The 14,699-nt window shown below is 50.2% G+C and overlaps 1 protein-coding gene across 1 annotated transcript; it reads left to right on the top strand.

The window, feature by feature from the left end:
- Positions 1 to 5,949: 5,949 nt before the first annotated feature.
- On the top strand, positions 5,950 to 7,153 carry ATF5 (activating transcription factor 5; the record flags this gene model as incomplete). Its single annotated transcript, XM_008592352.1, has 1 exon — positions 5,950 to 7,153. A coding segment is annotated over one exon (483 nt), but the record flags the coding sequence as incomplete, so codon positions are not given.
- Between the last annotated feature and the right edge of the window lie 7,546 nt (positions 7,154 to 14,699).

Here is a 14,699-nt window from a genome sequence, read left to right as displayed (position 1 = left end):
CATTAGAAAATGTATTGATGCCTATGGAGGTAGCAGCACAGGGCTGGGGGCTGTGGGGAATGATTCTGGGAATGAGAAGGGTCCCAACCTTGCCCTCTACATGCTCTGGGAAGCAATCACATATGCAGACATCTGTCTGTGAGGCGGCTCTGAAAGCAGAACAAAGTGTGGAAGGAATGGGAAGAGAAACAAACATATACAGATCCTGAGCCCTCAGTAAATGCTGGGCTTTACTTACATCATTTCCATTATCCTCCTGCCCCCTGAGCCTTAGAAAGAGCGAATGCTCATAGGGTGCTTCTTATATACCAGGCCCTGTCTTAGGCTTTTAAGTACATTTATCCACTTAGTCCTCACAACCACCAAGAAAGTAAGTCTTCTTATCCCCATTTCATGGACAAAGAAACTGAGTCACAGAGAGATGATGCTACTTGCCAAGGGTCACAGAAGAGGTGGAGGTGGTAGATGAATCCAGCAGGCTGGCTCTGACCCACTTGCAGAGGGTAGCTGAGGCTCCAGCAGACTAAGCCCTTGACTACAACCCCCCCTGCTAGAACTAAGTGCTGTGGGTTCAGGACCTGAACCTAGGTCTGTCTGATGCAAACCGTGCAGCCTTTTCCATCATGCCAGGCTGCACCTTTATTGGGAAACCAGTGACGCGTTGCTGTAATAGTACAGGTGAGGAGGGCCTCCTCTAGGGCAGGGGGATGTCTAGGGGCAGGCCAGAATCGATAGACTTTGGCAATTGTGAACAGAGCAAACCTGAGGTGAAGGTCCAGGCCTCGAGGTCTTCCAGCAGGCTATGCCCTGGGCTGTGGGGCCCTGGAAGCTGTACAATGTTGTGGAGGCTCAGGCTCTACTTAACTAGCAGTGTGATTTTACACAACCCCCTTTATCTCTTGGGGCATCAGTCTTGTATGTTACAAGACAAGCCCGTTGGCTTCTGTAATCTGAGGCCACTTCTTGGCATCAGTCTCAGCTTCTCAGGGTCCTGCACAGGCAGCTGATCTCCTTTCTTCTCTGCACTCCCCACCTTTGCTGTGCTGGGGCCTCTCCCTTATTCAGGGCTCCTCTAATCAGGAGCCATTGCCAGATGCGCCTGTGGCCCCCAGAGAATCCCCTCACTCCCTCTCCCCATCAAAGAGCCATGGCTGATGTAACCTGCCTGAAATCGCCGCCTCACTCCCAAGCCAGGCCCCTCCGCACTGAAAAAGAGTCCCCAGCAGCCATTGCTCCCAGCTCAGGAGATGAAGGGACTGGACACCTGCACCCTGGAGGACTTTGCAGAGCTGGGGATGGCTGAAGCATTTGAGTCCTGGAGGGGCCACAGGCCCAGATTACGAATGGGCATAGGAGAGGGCTCATGGTGCCAAGACCTAGGGTCACAGGCAGCTACTGATGACCTGTCAACTGTAAATCAGAACATGCTGGGAAGGGCTGGGGAGCTAAGTGTATGAAATGGTACCCGCTCAGCATGACTGAGTCAAGCTACTTAGGTGGGGCAGGGCTGAACTGGATGGGATCCAACAGCAAGAGGGAGAAAAGGGCTGGGATGGAGGACAGTACAGTCCCTGCCTTGATGCCTTCTCAGTCAGCAATACACAGTCAGCAACGAGATTCTTTTACTGAGCAAGTTCGTTCCAGTTATTAAAAAAATACCTTACTTGGCCATTGTCTCAAAAACCCATAATCCCAATCTAAGTATGAGACAAATTGAAGCACAGTCCATAAAATACCCAACCAGCAGCATTCTTCAAAACTGCCAAGGTCATGAAAGACAAGGTAAGTCTAAAAAATTGCCATAGATCAGAGAAAGCTAAGGAGACATGATGCCTAAATGTAAGTGGTATTCTGGATAGGATCCTGGAACAGAAAAAGGGCATCAGATAACAACTAGTGAAATCAGAATAAAGTGCGGAGTTTATTCAACAGTAACATACTAATGTTAGTTCCTTGGTTGTGACAAATGAAGCATAGCAATTTAAGATGTTAACAATGGAGAAAACTGGGTGAGGGGTATACAAAAAGTCTGTTTTATCTTTGCAACTTTTTTGTAAATCTAAAATTATTCCAAAATAAAAAGTTTATTAAAAAAACTATCCAGTCCCTGTATATAATCTAGAAGGTCTTCTCAGAAGACTCTGGGGAGAGACTGTCTCCTCACCACCAGCAGTCTGTCCTACAGTCTACACCTAACCCCACCTGCTATCACTCAAACATCTATACTGAGAAGTGGAAGGAAGTCAATCCTTAAGTTTTTCTTAAACGGTGAAAGACTAGTCATAGTGTTAAAGCATTTACTGCTTAGCAAAGGAGACAGAACATACCCACTTCACCAATAACAATAACAACCCCTTATGGAGCACCTACTGTGTGCCAGGCACTAGTTTAAGTGCCTGACATGAATCAACTCATTTAATCCTCATAACGATCCTAAGAGGTAGGTACTATTAATACGACTTTTTACCATGGGGAAAACAGGCACAAGGAAGTAAGGGAAACTGTCAGGGTCACACAGCTGGTAAGTGGGGTACAGTCGGGCTTTGAACCCAAAGAAACAGGCTACAGAATCTGTGCTCTTCACTGTTACTCTATATACTAAGTAATAATATAGCCACCCCCCACAGGCCCAAAGAAATATACAGCAAGAGCTCGAATACTGGCACAGGGATAGTAAGTGCTATAGGGAAGGTGGTCAGATCCCAAGAAGGACTTCCTGCATGCAACAGGGAAGGTGGGGGGTGATGAAGATGCCTGAACATAACTCTCAAAGTCAGGGTTCCCCCACCTTCTTTGGACCTTGATTCGGTCTTGTAACTGCCACAGAAGGGATGAAGGTTGAACTCCAGGTGGGATGTCCTGATGTTGCAGGGTGGGAAAGAGAGGAATTTCTGCAACAGAAGAAAGGCCCACATACACCCGGGGCCCAGGGCCTAGGGAGGGGCAAGATGGCTACCAAACTCCCTGTCTTTTGCCAAATGGAAATGTAGATCTATTTTTGACAGGGCTGGGAGACAGTTCCTATCCAATGGGGACAGCTGAGACCAAAGACTGTTTGAAAGGAAGTAAGGGCAAGGGACAAGGGCAGAAGAATGAACCAGTTGGCCTGAGGGAAGGCAGGCAGGGGCTGGAGAAAGGACGGAGTGGGGGTGACAAAGCCTGAAAATTGACATCTTGGAGTAAGGAAACCACAAAAATGACCTATCAGCAGGTGTTTATGTGTTGTGTCAGGGGCTCTTGCCAGTGGAAAGGAAGAGGTGAGACTGGGCCCACGAGTTCCTATTAACAGTAAAATACGTTGGAATAAGTTGAGTTCTGTGCTGAGGGATTTGAGGACCTCGCCTTATTTGATGCTCACAAACAACCCCATCAGTAGAGTTGATTTTTCTCATTTTACAGATAGTAAAATGACGCCACATACGTTAGCTACCCAAGGCCACCCTGGCAGGTCTGTGATTTGAATGGAACGCGGACTGTGACTCACGCCACACCCTAACCCACGAGGGTTCTCACGGTGGGACGGCAGTTGGGGGATGAAGAGATCCAAGTGTGACTGGCAGGAAATTCGTGAAGCAGAGAAGAGAGACATGAACTGGTGTAGGTCTGAAGGAAAAGGATGAAACCAGATCCCCAAAATCAGAGGGAGGAAAAAGTCCAGGACCTCAGAGGAAGAAGGAAACCAGATCCCAGAGCCACAGGCAGGAGAGGATCCAATCACTGGGTCACAGGGAGAAGAGGACCCAATCCCAGAGTCAGAGAGAAGGGAGGGTCGGAGGAGGGAGCCGGACCACCAGGTCAAAGGGAAGAGATGGCCGAAACCCAGGTGTCGGAAAGAGGAGGTCGGACCCCCGGATCCCCAAGAGAAGGGGGCCCGGCCACCTCCCGGTTTGGGGCCGCGCGGGGGCGGGGCGCGGAGGGATACGGACGAACCGTGCTACGCCGCCCCGGTATATCTGTCCTCAGTCCCCGCCACCACCACCACCACCACCACCACCACCACCACCACCACCACCACCACCACCACCACCACCACCACCACCACCACCACCACCACCACCACCACCACCACCACCACCACCACCACCACCACCACCACCACCACCACCACCACCACCACCACCACCACCACCACCACCACCACCACCACCACCACCACCACCACCACCACCACCACCACCACCACCACCACCACCACCACCACCACCACCACCACCACCACCACCACCACCACCACCACCACCACCACCACCACCACCACCACCACCACCACCACCACCACCACCACCACCACCACCACCACCACCACCACCACCACCACCACCACCACCACCACCACCACCACCACCACCACCACCACCACCACCACCACCACCACCACCACCACCACCACCACCACCACCACCACCACCACCACCACCACCACCACCACCACCACCACCACCACCACCACCACCACCACCACCACCACCACCACCACCACCACCACCACCACCACCACCACCACCACCACCACCACCACCACCACCACCACCACCACCACCACCACCACCACCACCACCACCACCACCACCACCACCACCACCACCACCACCACCACCACCACCACCACCACCACCACCACCACCACCACCACCACCACCACCACCACCACCACCACCACCACCACCACCACCACCACCACCACCACCACCACCACCACCACCACCACCACCACCACCACCACCACCACCACCACCACCACCACCACCACCACCACCACCACCACCACCACCACCACCACCACCACCACCACCACCACCACCACCACCACCACCACCACCACCACCACCACCACCACCACCACCACCACCACCACCACCACCACCACCACCACCACCACCACCACCACCACCACCACCACCACCACCACCACCACCACCACCACCACCACCACCACCACCACCACCACCACCACCACCACCACCACCACCACCACCACCACCACCACCACCACCACCACCACCACCACCACCACCACCACCACCACCACCACCACCACCACCACCACCACCACCACCACCACCACCACCACCACCACCACCACCACCACCACCACCACCACCACCACCACCACCACCACCACCACCACCACCACCACCACCACCACCACCACCACCACCACCACCACCACCACCACCACCACCACCACCACCACCACCACCACCACCACCACCACCACCACCACCACCACCACCACCACCACCACCACCACCACCACCACCACCACCACCACCACCACCACCACCACCACCACCACCACCACCACCACCACCACCACCACCACCACCACCACCACCACCACCACCACCACCACCACCACCACCACCACCACCACCACCACCACCACCACCACCACCACCACCACCACCACCACCACCACCACCACCACCACCACCACCACCACCACCACCACCACCACCACCACCACCACCACCACCACCACCACCACCACCACCACCACCACCACCACCACCACCACCACCACCACCACCACCACCACCACCACCACCACCACCACCACCACCACCACCACCACCACCACCACCACCACCACCACCACCACCACCACCACCACCACCACCACCACCACCACCACCACCACCACCACCACCACCACCACCACCACCACCACCACCACCACCACCACCACCACCACCACCACCACCACCACCACCACCACCACCACCACCACCACCACCACCACCACCACCACCACCACCACCACCACCACCACCACCACCACCACCACCACCACCACCACCACCACCACCACCACCACCACCACCACCACCACCACCACCACCACCACCACCACCACCACCACCACCACCACCACCACCACCACCACCACCACCACCACCACCACCACCACCACCACCACCACCACCACCACCACCACCACCACCACCACCACCACCACCACCACCACCACCACCACCACCACCACCACCAGCCCCAGCACCAGTACCCTCCCTCCCCCTCTCCACCTTTGACCTCCCCCAGCCCTCTGCCCTGGATACCCTTGACTTGCTGGCCATCTACTGCCACAGTGAGGCTGGGCAGGGGGATGTGGGGTTGGTGCCTATGCCCCCACCACAGCAGCCCCCTCCTCCTCCACCTCCACCCTCTCGCCTGGCACCCTACCCCAACCCTGCTACCACCCGAGGGGACCGCAAGCAAAAAAAGAGAGACCAGAACAAGTCAGCGGCTCTGAGGTACCGCCAGCGGAAGCGGGCAGAGGGTGAGGCCCTGGAGGGCGAGTGCCAGGGGCTGGAGGCAAGGAACCGGGAGCTGAGGGAGAGGGCCGAGTCAGTGGAGCGGGAGATCCAGTACGTCAAGGACCTGCTCATCGAAGTGTACAAGGCTCGGAGCCAGAGGACCCGCCACAGCTAGAAGGGTGGGGGCTTTGGGTTCCAGGAGAGCTGGTCTTCAGCTCCGCTCACTTCTGTGTCTGGCGCTGAGGTGGGACAGGTTCCTCAGTCATCCCCCTGCCTCCAGCTTCATCCCAAACCTCTCCCTCTCCCTCTTCTTGCTTTTATTCATATTGCCTCTCTTGCCTATTTCTCGATTTTGCTCCCCAGAATCATGGAATGTTTGGTCTTAGTCAACATCTGTACCCCTAAAGTAACAGCTGAAGAGGTGAGGCCCACAGGGAACAGGGGGATCTCAGAAACCTGGTCTCTTGAATTTCAAACCTGATTTCTTGCAGGTGGTTCTTGGTGGGGGGTGGAGTAGGCATAGGATGGAAAAGGGAAGCGAGGCCAGGACTCCATGCAGAGTGACTATGCAAATGAGAATGTAAGTCAAGGAGGGTTTTGAGGAGGGATCCCATATCATGTGAGCAAAAAAGTAAGCCAGGCAACCCCGGGGTACTGTGATTGGGGAGGGAGCCAAAAGGTGGCCAGGTTCAAAGAGCAGGTGGAGCTGCAGGTGAACAGGAGGGAAGGGGCAGGGTAGGGGTGGCCATAGTTGGGACCAGGTGTTCATTTTAGCTCTGGGAGGAAATCAGTGTTTTGTGAAGGTGTTGGGGGAGGGGTTGCATCTAGGTGAGGGAGGGTGGGGACTGATCCTTTTGGGGGCTGTGAACAGAAATAAAAGGAAGAATTTCCTCTGGCCTGTGTGTCTTGTCTTTGAGAGGAGAAGTTGGGGAGAGGGTGGTCTTAGGCCCAAGACAACAATAAGAATAATAAAGATAACAGATAGTATTTATTTATTGTCAGGCATACACTTTGCAAGGCCCAGGCCAAGATGTGACTGATTAAACTGGTAAAGATACAGTGAGCCACTTTCAGATTCAAACTGTTTATTGCTTACATAGAGAAAGACTAGCCAAAGCTGCCAGGTCCCCGTGGTCCTTGTCATGCACACCAAAAAGGACACCACCAATACAGAAGGGGCTGGATGACTGCAACAAGAGTTACGGGGTGCCGCGTTGCTGAGGAGCCTGCAGTCTCATCCTACCATCCTCTCGTATCCTGGGAGGATCACAAGGCATTGTGCCAGAACCGAGTCGCTGTGCTTCTAGCCATCCCCTATGTGGAATGTGTGTGGATGTGCAAGGTCACTGGGGCGCTGTGGGGGAGAAGCTCCCCTGCATTTATTTGTCAAGGGCTTTCTATGTGCCAAGCACTGTTTTAAGCACTTTGAATCATAGTTTCAGATAACCCACGAGGAAGCTATTATATTTTGGATGAAGAAACCTCAACCACACATTCCATCTGTGTAGTCTCTTCCAGGCACTGGGGGTGGGGAAAGGGTGGGCACACAATGGTGAACAAAGTCATGTTTTTGCCACCATGGAACCTCCATTCTGGCAAGGGAGACAAACAGATTGCTACTAGGTCAAGTGTATCAATTACAAATGCTTTTGGCTGCAAGTCACAGCAGACCGGACTGTGGGTGGCATATACATAAGAGTTAAGTTCTCACGTAAGTCTAGAGGTAGGGGCTGCTGGCACTGTTAGAGGCTCATGGCTATTCTTGCTGAGGTCTCTCAGTTACAAGATGGAGGCCACAGCTCCAGCCATAGTATCCGAATTCAAAGCAGGAGGTCAAAACTTTCCTAGAAGATTCAGGTAAACTTCTGCTTACATCTCACTGTCTAGAGCTATGGCACATAGATACTCCTAGTTGCAAGGGAGGGTGGGAATGTAGGCATTTAGCTTTCTCAGTGTCTATAGTGGAGATAAGAGGTTTGGGAACAGGTGTTGAATTCAGGCAACAATGTTTGTTACCTTCCAACAGTGTTTGTGACTCACTGACCAAAGATTTGGACCCAGTCAGTTTAACTGAGCAGATGTGGAAATAATGGCTCAGAGAGGGGAAGTTAGTTCAATGCATGCATGTTCTCAACATGCCGGGCACTGTTCTAGACACTGAGCACAAAGAGATGAACAGTCCAGACGTGGCTCCTCTCCTCATGGACCGAGCTCACAGTCCAGTGGAGGGGAGAGAGCTAATCAGCAAGATTATAATGCATGGTCAGGAGAATTCACCACTGGGGATTGATGTAGTCTTTTTCTTTTTTTTTTCTTTCAGGGTATTTAAAAAATTTATTTTTTTTGCAGCTGGCCAGTAAGGGGATCTGAACCCTTGACCATGGTGTTATTAGCACTGCACTCTAACCAAGTTCCCAGAATTTTTAACATAGTGGTAAAACACACGTAAGAGCTATCATCTTAACCACTTTTAAGCGTACAGTAGTGTAAGTACCTTGTTATGCAGCCAATCTCCAGAACTCTTTCATCGTGCAAAACCAAAGCTCTGTCCCCATTAAACGATAACTGCCTATTCCCTCCTCCCCTGCCCCTGGGAACCACCATTTTTCTTTGTTTCTATGAATTTGACTCCTCTAGGTGTCTTATACAAGTGAAATCACACAGTGAGGCACTCACATTTGGCATCCATGCTGTGCCACGCTGTGCTATAACCAAGACCCCCGCCCGGTTGTCATGAAGCCCCACCTTCTCTCACCCTTTGGCTATCACAGACTAGGTGACACCCTGCTGCAGCTACAAGCCCCCCCTTGGTCCCACCCTGTGCTTCTCTAGCTGACACCCTGTGGTTTCACAGACTGCTGTAACTGAATGTCTCAATCTCTCTTCTGTTTTTTCTTCTGCTTTCTCTGGCCAGTACTTTTCCACTCTGAGATAAAGCACCCCCCCCTTACCATGCTGTAAAACCCGGAAATGCTATGATATAAAAATAACTGCCCCACTGCGTTGGGCTGCTTGAAACTTTGGACATGAGTCCTTTTGGGCCAAATGCCAGCATTTCAATAAACTCTGTTTTCCTGTTTTTTTTTTCCTTTTTCTTTCTTTTTTTTTCTTTTGTCTTTTTTACTGACCGGTAACGGGATCGCAACCCTCAGTGTCGCACCCGTACCAGAGACCAGCAACGGGATCACAACCCTCGGTGTTGCGGCCGCAACACGCTCAGCCAGTGAGTGGGAACCGGTCTCCACATGGGATCCGAACCCTCGGCGGGAGCGCCGCCGTGCTCTCAAGCGGTGCACTCTCCAGTGTGCCACCGGGCCGGCGTCTCCACATGGGATCCGAACCCTCGGCGGGAGCGCCGCCGTGCTCTCAAGCGGTGCACTCTCCAGTGTGCCACCGGGCCGGCCTGTGTTTTCCTGTTTTAAGCCTTGGTGTTTCCTGCCTCTCCCTGCGAGTTCACAGTAACTCACTGTAACAACAGTATTTGTCTTTTTGTGACTGGCTTGTTGCACTTAACATCTTCAGAGTTTATCCATGTGGTAGGATGTGTCAGAATTTCCTTTCTTTTTAAGGTTGAGTAATATTCCATTTAATGTATAGACCACAGTTCGTTCATTCTTCTGTCAATGGACTCGGGTTACTTCCGCTTTTTGCTATTGTGCATAATGCTGCTACAAACATGGTACATACTCAGAAGTGGAGTTGCTGGATCATGTGGTCATTCTGTTTTTAAGATTTTGAGGAACCGCTGAACTGATTTCCACAGTGGCTGCGTCGTTTTACATTTCCACCACCAGTGTACAAGAGTTCCAGTTTCTCTGCATCCTTGCTAGCACTTATTATGTTCTGTTTTGTTTTATAGTAGTCACCTAATAGATATGAAGTATATGCCTGCAATATTTAATTCAAAAAAGAATCGGGCTGGCCAGTTAGCTCAGTTGGTCAGAGAATGGTGCTAATGACACTGAGCTCCAGGGTTCGTTCAATCCCTGTGTTGGCCAGCTTTAGCTGCTAAAACAAAACGAAAGCACAAAAAAGAATCAAGGGGTGTATTTAAGTACATTATTAATTAGGATATTGATTTGATTTACCAAAGACCAAATAAGAGCAGTTTTTTTTTTTTTTCCTTTTTGTCTTTTTTCGTGACCAGCAACGGATCGCAACCCTCAGTGTCGCGCCCGTACCGGACTGCGACCGGCCACGGGATTGCAACCCTTGGTGTTGCCCCCGTGCCTTGCTCAGCCATTGAGCGGCCGGTCTGTATGTGGGATCCGAACCCTCGGCAGGAGCGCCACCGCACTTCCCAAGCGTTGCACTACAGCAGTGCGCCACCAGGCCGGCCCTAAGAGCGGTTTTAATAAGATTTTTCCTAATGTAAATACCCAAGCTGGTATTTGGGGTAGGGAGTAGGATGGCCCTGCCTCCTGAGGTTATCCAGTAGGGACACAGGTGCCTTCTTTGTTTTTGGTGGCTGGCTAGGAAGGGAATTTTTTTTTTTTTAATTTTTATTTATTTATTTATTTAAAAAGACGACCGGTAAGGGGATCTCAACCCTTGGCTTGGTGTTGTCAGCACCGCACTCTCCTGAGTGAGCCACAGGCCGGCCTTAAGAAGGGGATTTGAACCTGTGACCTTGGTGTTGTAAAGCTGCACTCTAACCAACTGAGCTAACCCACCAACCTCCAGGTGCCTTCTGTCTGGTAGCTCAGCATCTCCCAGCCCAGTGGTCCTCAAACTTGAGCATGCATCGGAATCCCTAAAAGGTTTTTTGAAGCATGGATTGCTGGGCCCCACACCCCAGAGTTTCTGATTCAGCAGGTCTTGGGCGGAGCCTTAGAATTTGCATTTCTCACAAATTCTCAGGTGCTGCTGATGCTGGTGGTGGTCTGGGGACCACACTTTGGGAACTGTGGTCCTAAAATGTTGCCCTCTTCAACACAGTTGAAGCTGAGTCACCATCAGTACAACTGTTATAGCCAGCAGGAGAGGGGAAAGAGACACCACGGAGCAAGCAGCCTCATTGTAAATACAGGAGGTGGGTTTTTCCACATCTTTTCTGCGTTTCCTTTGGCTAGAACTTAGTCACATGGCCACACATCTGCAAGGGAGCCTGGGAAATGTAGTCTTTAGATGGGCAGCCATATCCTTAGCTAAAACCTAGGTAGTTCTATCACTAAAAGAAAGAAGGAGAAAATAGACTTTAGGAAGTATGATCATTAAGATAAAATTGGAACGATTGGCAAGGGTCAGAAATGCAGAGAGTTGTAGGCCAGCAGTTATCAGTGTTGTCTGGGGTCCTCTGGGTCCCCAAGACCTTTTCAGGTGATTTGTAAGATCACATTTACAATATGAAACCATCTTTATAATAGTCCTAAGATGTTATTTGTCCCCCTCCCCCTGGAGTTTTCCAGAGGCTATGTGATGTGATGACATCATTCCTCTGACAACTAATGTGTGCTTGTGTATTCTTGTGCTTTAAAAATTTTGCTATTTTAATTTCTAAAACAGTGTCAAAGAACAAAATTTTAACAAATTGAGTTTAGTGATATAATTGACTTTTATTAGTGATTCACAAACAGGGAAGCCTCTTGTCTACAAAACAGGAGCTCTGCAGGGCACGGCAGACCGGTTGTTTTTTGTAAGGCAGCTTGAGCTGGAACAAACAGCACAGTGCAGAGTGCAGATTGGTAAACTTCAGGCTACTTCAGGTTACTTTCCCGGTGTGGGTTAAAGCAGAGGGGGTGTCCTTAGTATGCCAGCTCAGGTGGACTGGGCCTTTTTGATTGGTTGCTCTGAATCTCTTGCTGTTTTGTTTTTTCAAAACTGGCCTATTAGGGTATTTGGCTATCATTTTTCTCCTGATTTCTCAGGAGGTCAGATCTTACAAATAAACAGCTCAGGTTTCTGTTTGGTGATGCGGAACTGATCACTCCGAGCAGGGCTGAAACCTTGTCAGGACCTAAAACTGCAAGAAAAAGACACAGTTTTTTTCTTGACATGTATTTCTCTGAGTTCCCTCTTTTCCCATGGTTATTTGATATTTTGAACCTTGGTTATGGGGCAAGATGACATAATTTACGTAAACATAAAGTTGTTTTCCAGCCAGCCTGAAGCTGCACACTTGCAGCTGAGAAACCAAGGAAGACATGAATAAGCCTATGCTGATTCCACCCCTCCAGCAGGACCCTGAGATAACAGCAAGGACGGGAGCAGAAACCAGATGGAACCTTAGTGAGACCTTGCACCTGGCTCCTTGCGGGGAGCCCTGATAACCCACGTCTCCCTCCCTCCTGTTGTTCATTTCCTGTATTCCATTCTCGTGAGAGAATAAGATTTCTGTTGTTTCAAGCTATTACATTTGTGGTAATTTATTATGGCAGTCTTAGGATCCCTAGGGTCCCAGTTTATAGTGGTGAGGGTCTCTTTTGAGGCTTTTGCTTCATTATAATTCACCTCTTGGTGCTGAGCAGAGCCAGAATTTAAAAAAAAAAAGAGAAAAGAATAGGAAAAATACATATCTGAGAAGCTGTGGCCACAGCCCAGCCTTCCTACTGAGTTTTCACCTAGGGTACTTTCAAAGGACAAAATTACAACAAATGTAATAATCTCAATTGGCTTTATTGCAATTTTACAATCAGGCAACAGTTCATTCCATAAAATAGAATATATGTTCCAATGAGCTGAGCGGTTGGCTTTACAGATAGAAAAAGGGCTGAAGAAAGCAGAAAGGAAGAACAAAAAATGGATTGGTCATTTCAAAGTTACTTTCCTTGTAAGGTGGGGACAAGGAGACAGAGCAATAGAAAAACAACTGATTTACATCAGGTTACTTCTTTTGTGTAAGGATTAAAACAGAGGAAATTTCATTATGCCTATTAAACATTTATTTTATTTTTATTTTTCCTATTGAAGATTTAAACTGGCTTGTTTGGGAAATAGGCTATTATCTCTCTCTCCTGATTTCTTGAAAGGTCAGACAACTACTTAGTTTGGGTTTGGTGACGTGGAACTTTAGCAGGGGTGAACTCCATTTTGAGTTTTTAGTCTGGTCCGTTGGGGCCTAGTGCAGGAATTTAGTCCAAAACAATGGCCTCCTATAATTTTTATATAACAATACTTATAGCTGGGGGAACAGGGCTTGAATTGAGTTTGAAGTATCTCTGACTGATGTGTCCTCTCGCTACCTGGCTCCAGCAAACACAAATGCCAAGGCCCAAGTTCAAGTTCACTAGATCAGCCCTCAGGGCAGTGTCTTCATGCTAACTCTTCTCTCAGGTTCCGGCTCTCCTGTAGACTTTGGCCTGGGAAGTCCTTGCCAATTGCTGTTCAGAAGTCCTTGTGCCCGCTGTGCTGGGGATGCTTTTCATATTTTATCTGTCATATATATTTAAGTGAGATGGTTCATTTGAACAATCTAGAATAAACTGCCATATCATCAACACTGACTTATATCTCCACCTCAGATCACTTTGTTGCATATGAAGACTTGGAGTTTTAAGGTTGAGCTCTATAATGTCATTAATTTATATTAAACAGTATAAGAAAATGGCAGGCCAGTGCAGCTCAATCTTATTAGCAAAAATGGCTGAATTAAATTTTACTTAACAGTGAAATCAGGAACATCTAGTGATTTTTCTCCTCCAGGAGTGAGGCAGAAGCTGGCACTGTCATATTTGAGCTGTGTGGCCTTGGACAGGTGTCTTTACCTCTCTGAGCCCAGGTTTCTTATCTGAAAGTCGGGGATAGCAACACCCAACCTGAAAGGCAGCACAACGTGGAGAGAAATCACCAGGGTGCTAACGCTTTCTCCATCATAATCTTTCTTTGTGAGCTGGAAAAAATGGCGCAGGTGGACACCCGTTATAGGGTCTGGGATTCAATTTAAAGGATTCTGATCAGCATTTAAAATTGAAATAGAGTAGAATAAAACCATCATGTGGTACAGGGTAGTATTATTTTGTGAAACTATGCTGATGCGAAATGATTTCTTACTGTGCATCATGTTCAGAAAAAGTTGGAAGCCACTGGCTGACGGTCCCCGCTTCGCACACTGATTTTCAGACAACTGCCCATTAGCACACCAGCCGCCACCTCCCTTTCAGATGCCAACCGCACCCCTCCTAAATCAACCATTTCTGGTTTCTGGGCGGCGCTGTCTTAGCAGGACTCTGCCGCTAGGTGGCGAACATGCCCTGCCGGGAATGCGTTGCTCCATCTTCGCCTCAGACCCCAAGGGGTGATTTCTTCCTGGTCGGGTCTCGCCTCGAGCATCTGGAGCATTCCTGGGGCTAGAAGCCCTGGTCTCGGTTATAGTTCCCAGAGCGGAGCCCTGCATGGGGTCTCAGCGGTCAAGAAAGGATGTGGCTTTCTATCTACCCATTCTTTTCTCATTCACAATGTTCATTAAATGCTTCCGTGCACCAGACCAGGTCCCCCCCCCCCCCC

This window comes from Galeopterus variegatus, unplaced genomic scaffold (genome assembly GCF_000696425.1).
Source record: "Galeopterus variegatus unplaced genomic scaffold, G_variegatus-3.0.2 Scaffold7812, whole genome shotgun sequence".
Taxonomy (NCBI): Eukaryota; Metazoa; Chordata; class Mammalia; order Dermoptera; family Cynocephalidae; genus Galeopterus; species Galeopterus variegatus.
The sequence above is the reverse complement of the archived record's forward strand: the minus strand, read 5'-3'. Positions and strand labels throughout refer to the sequence as shown.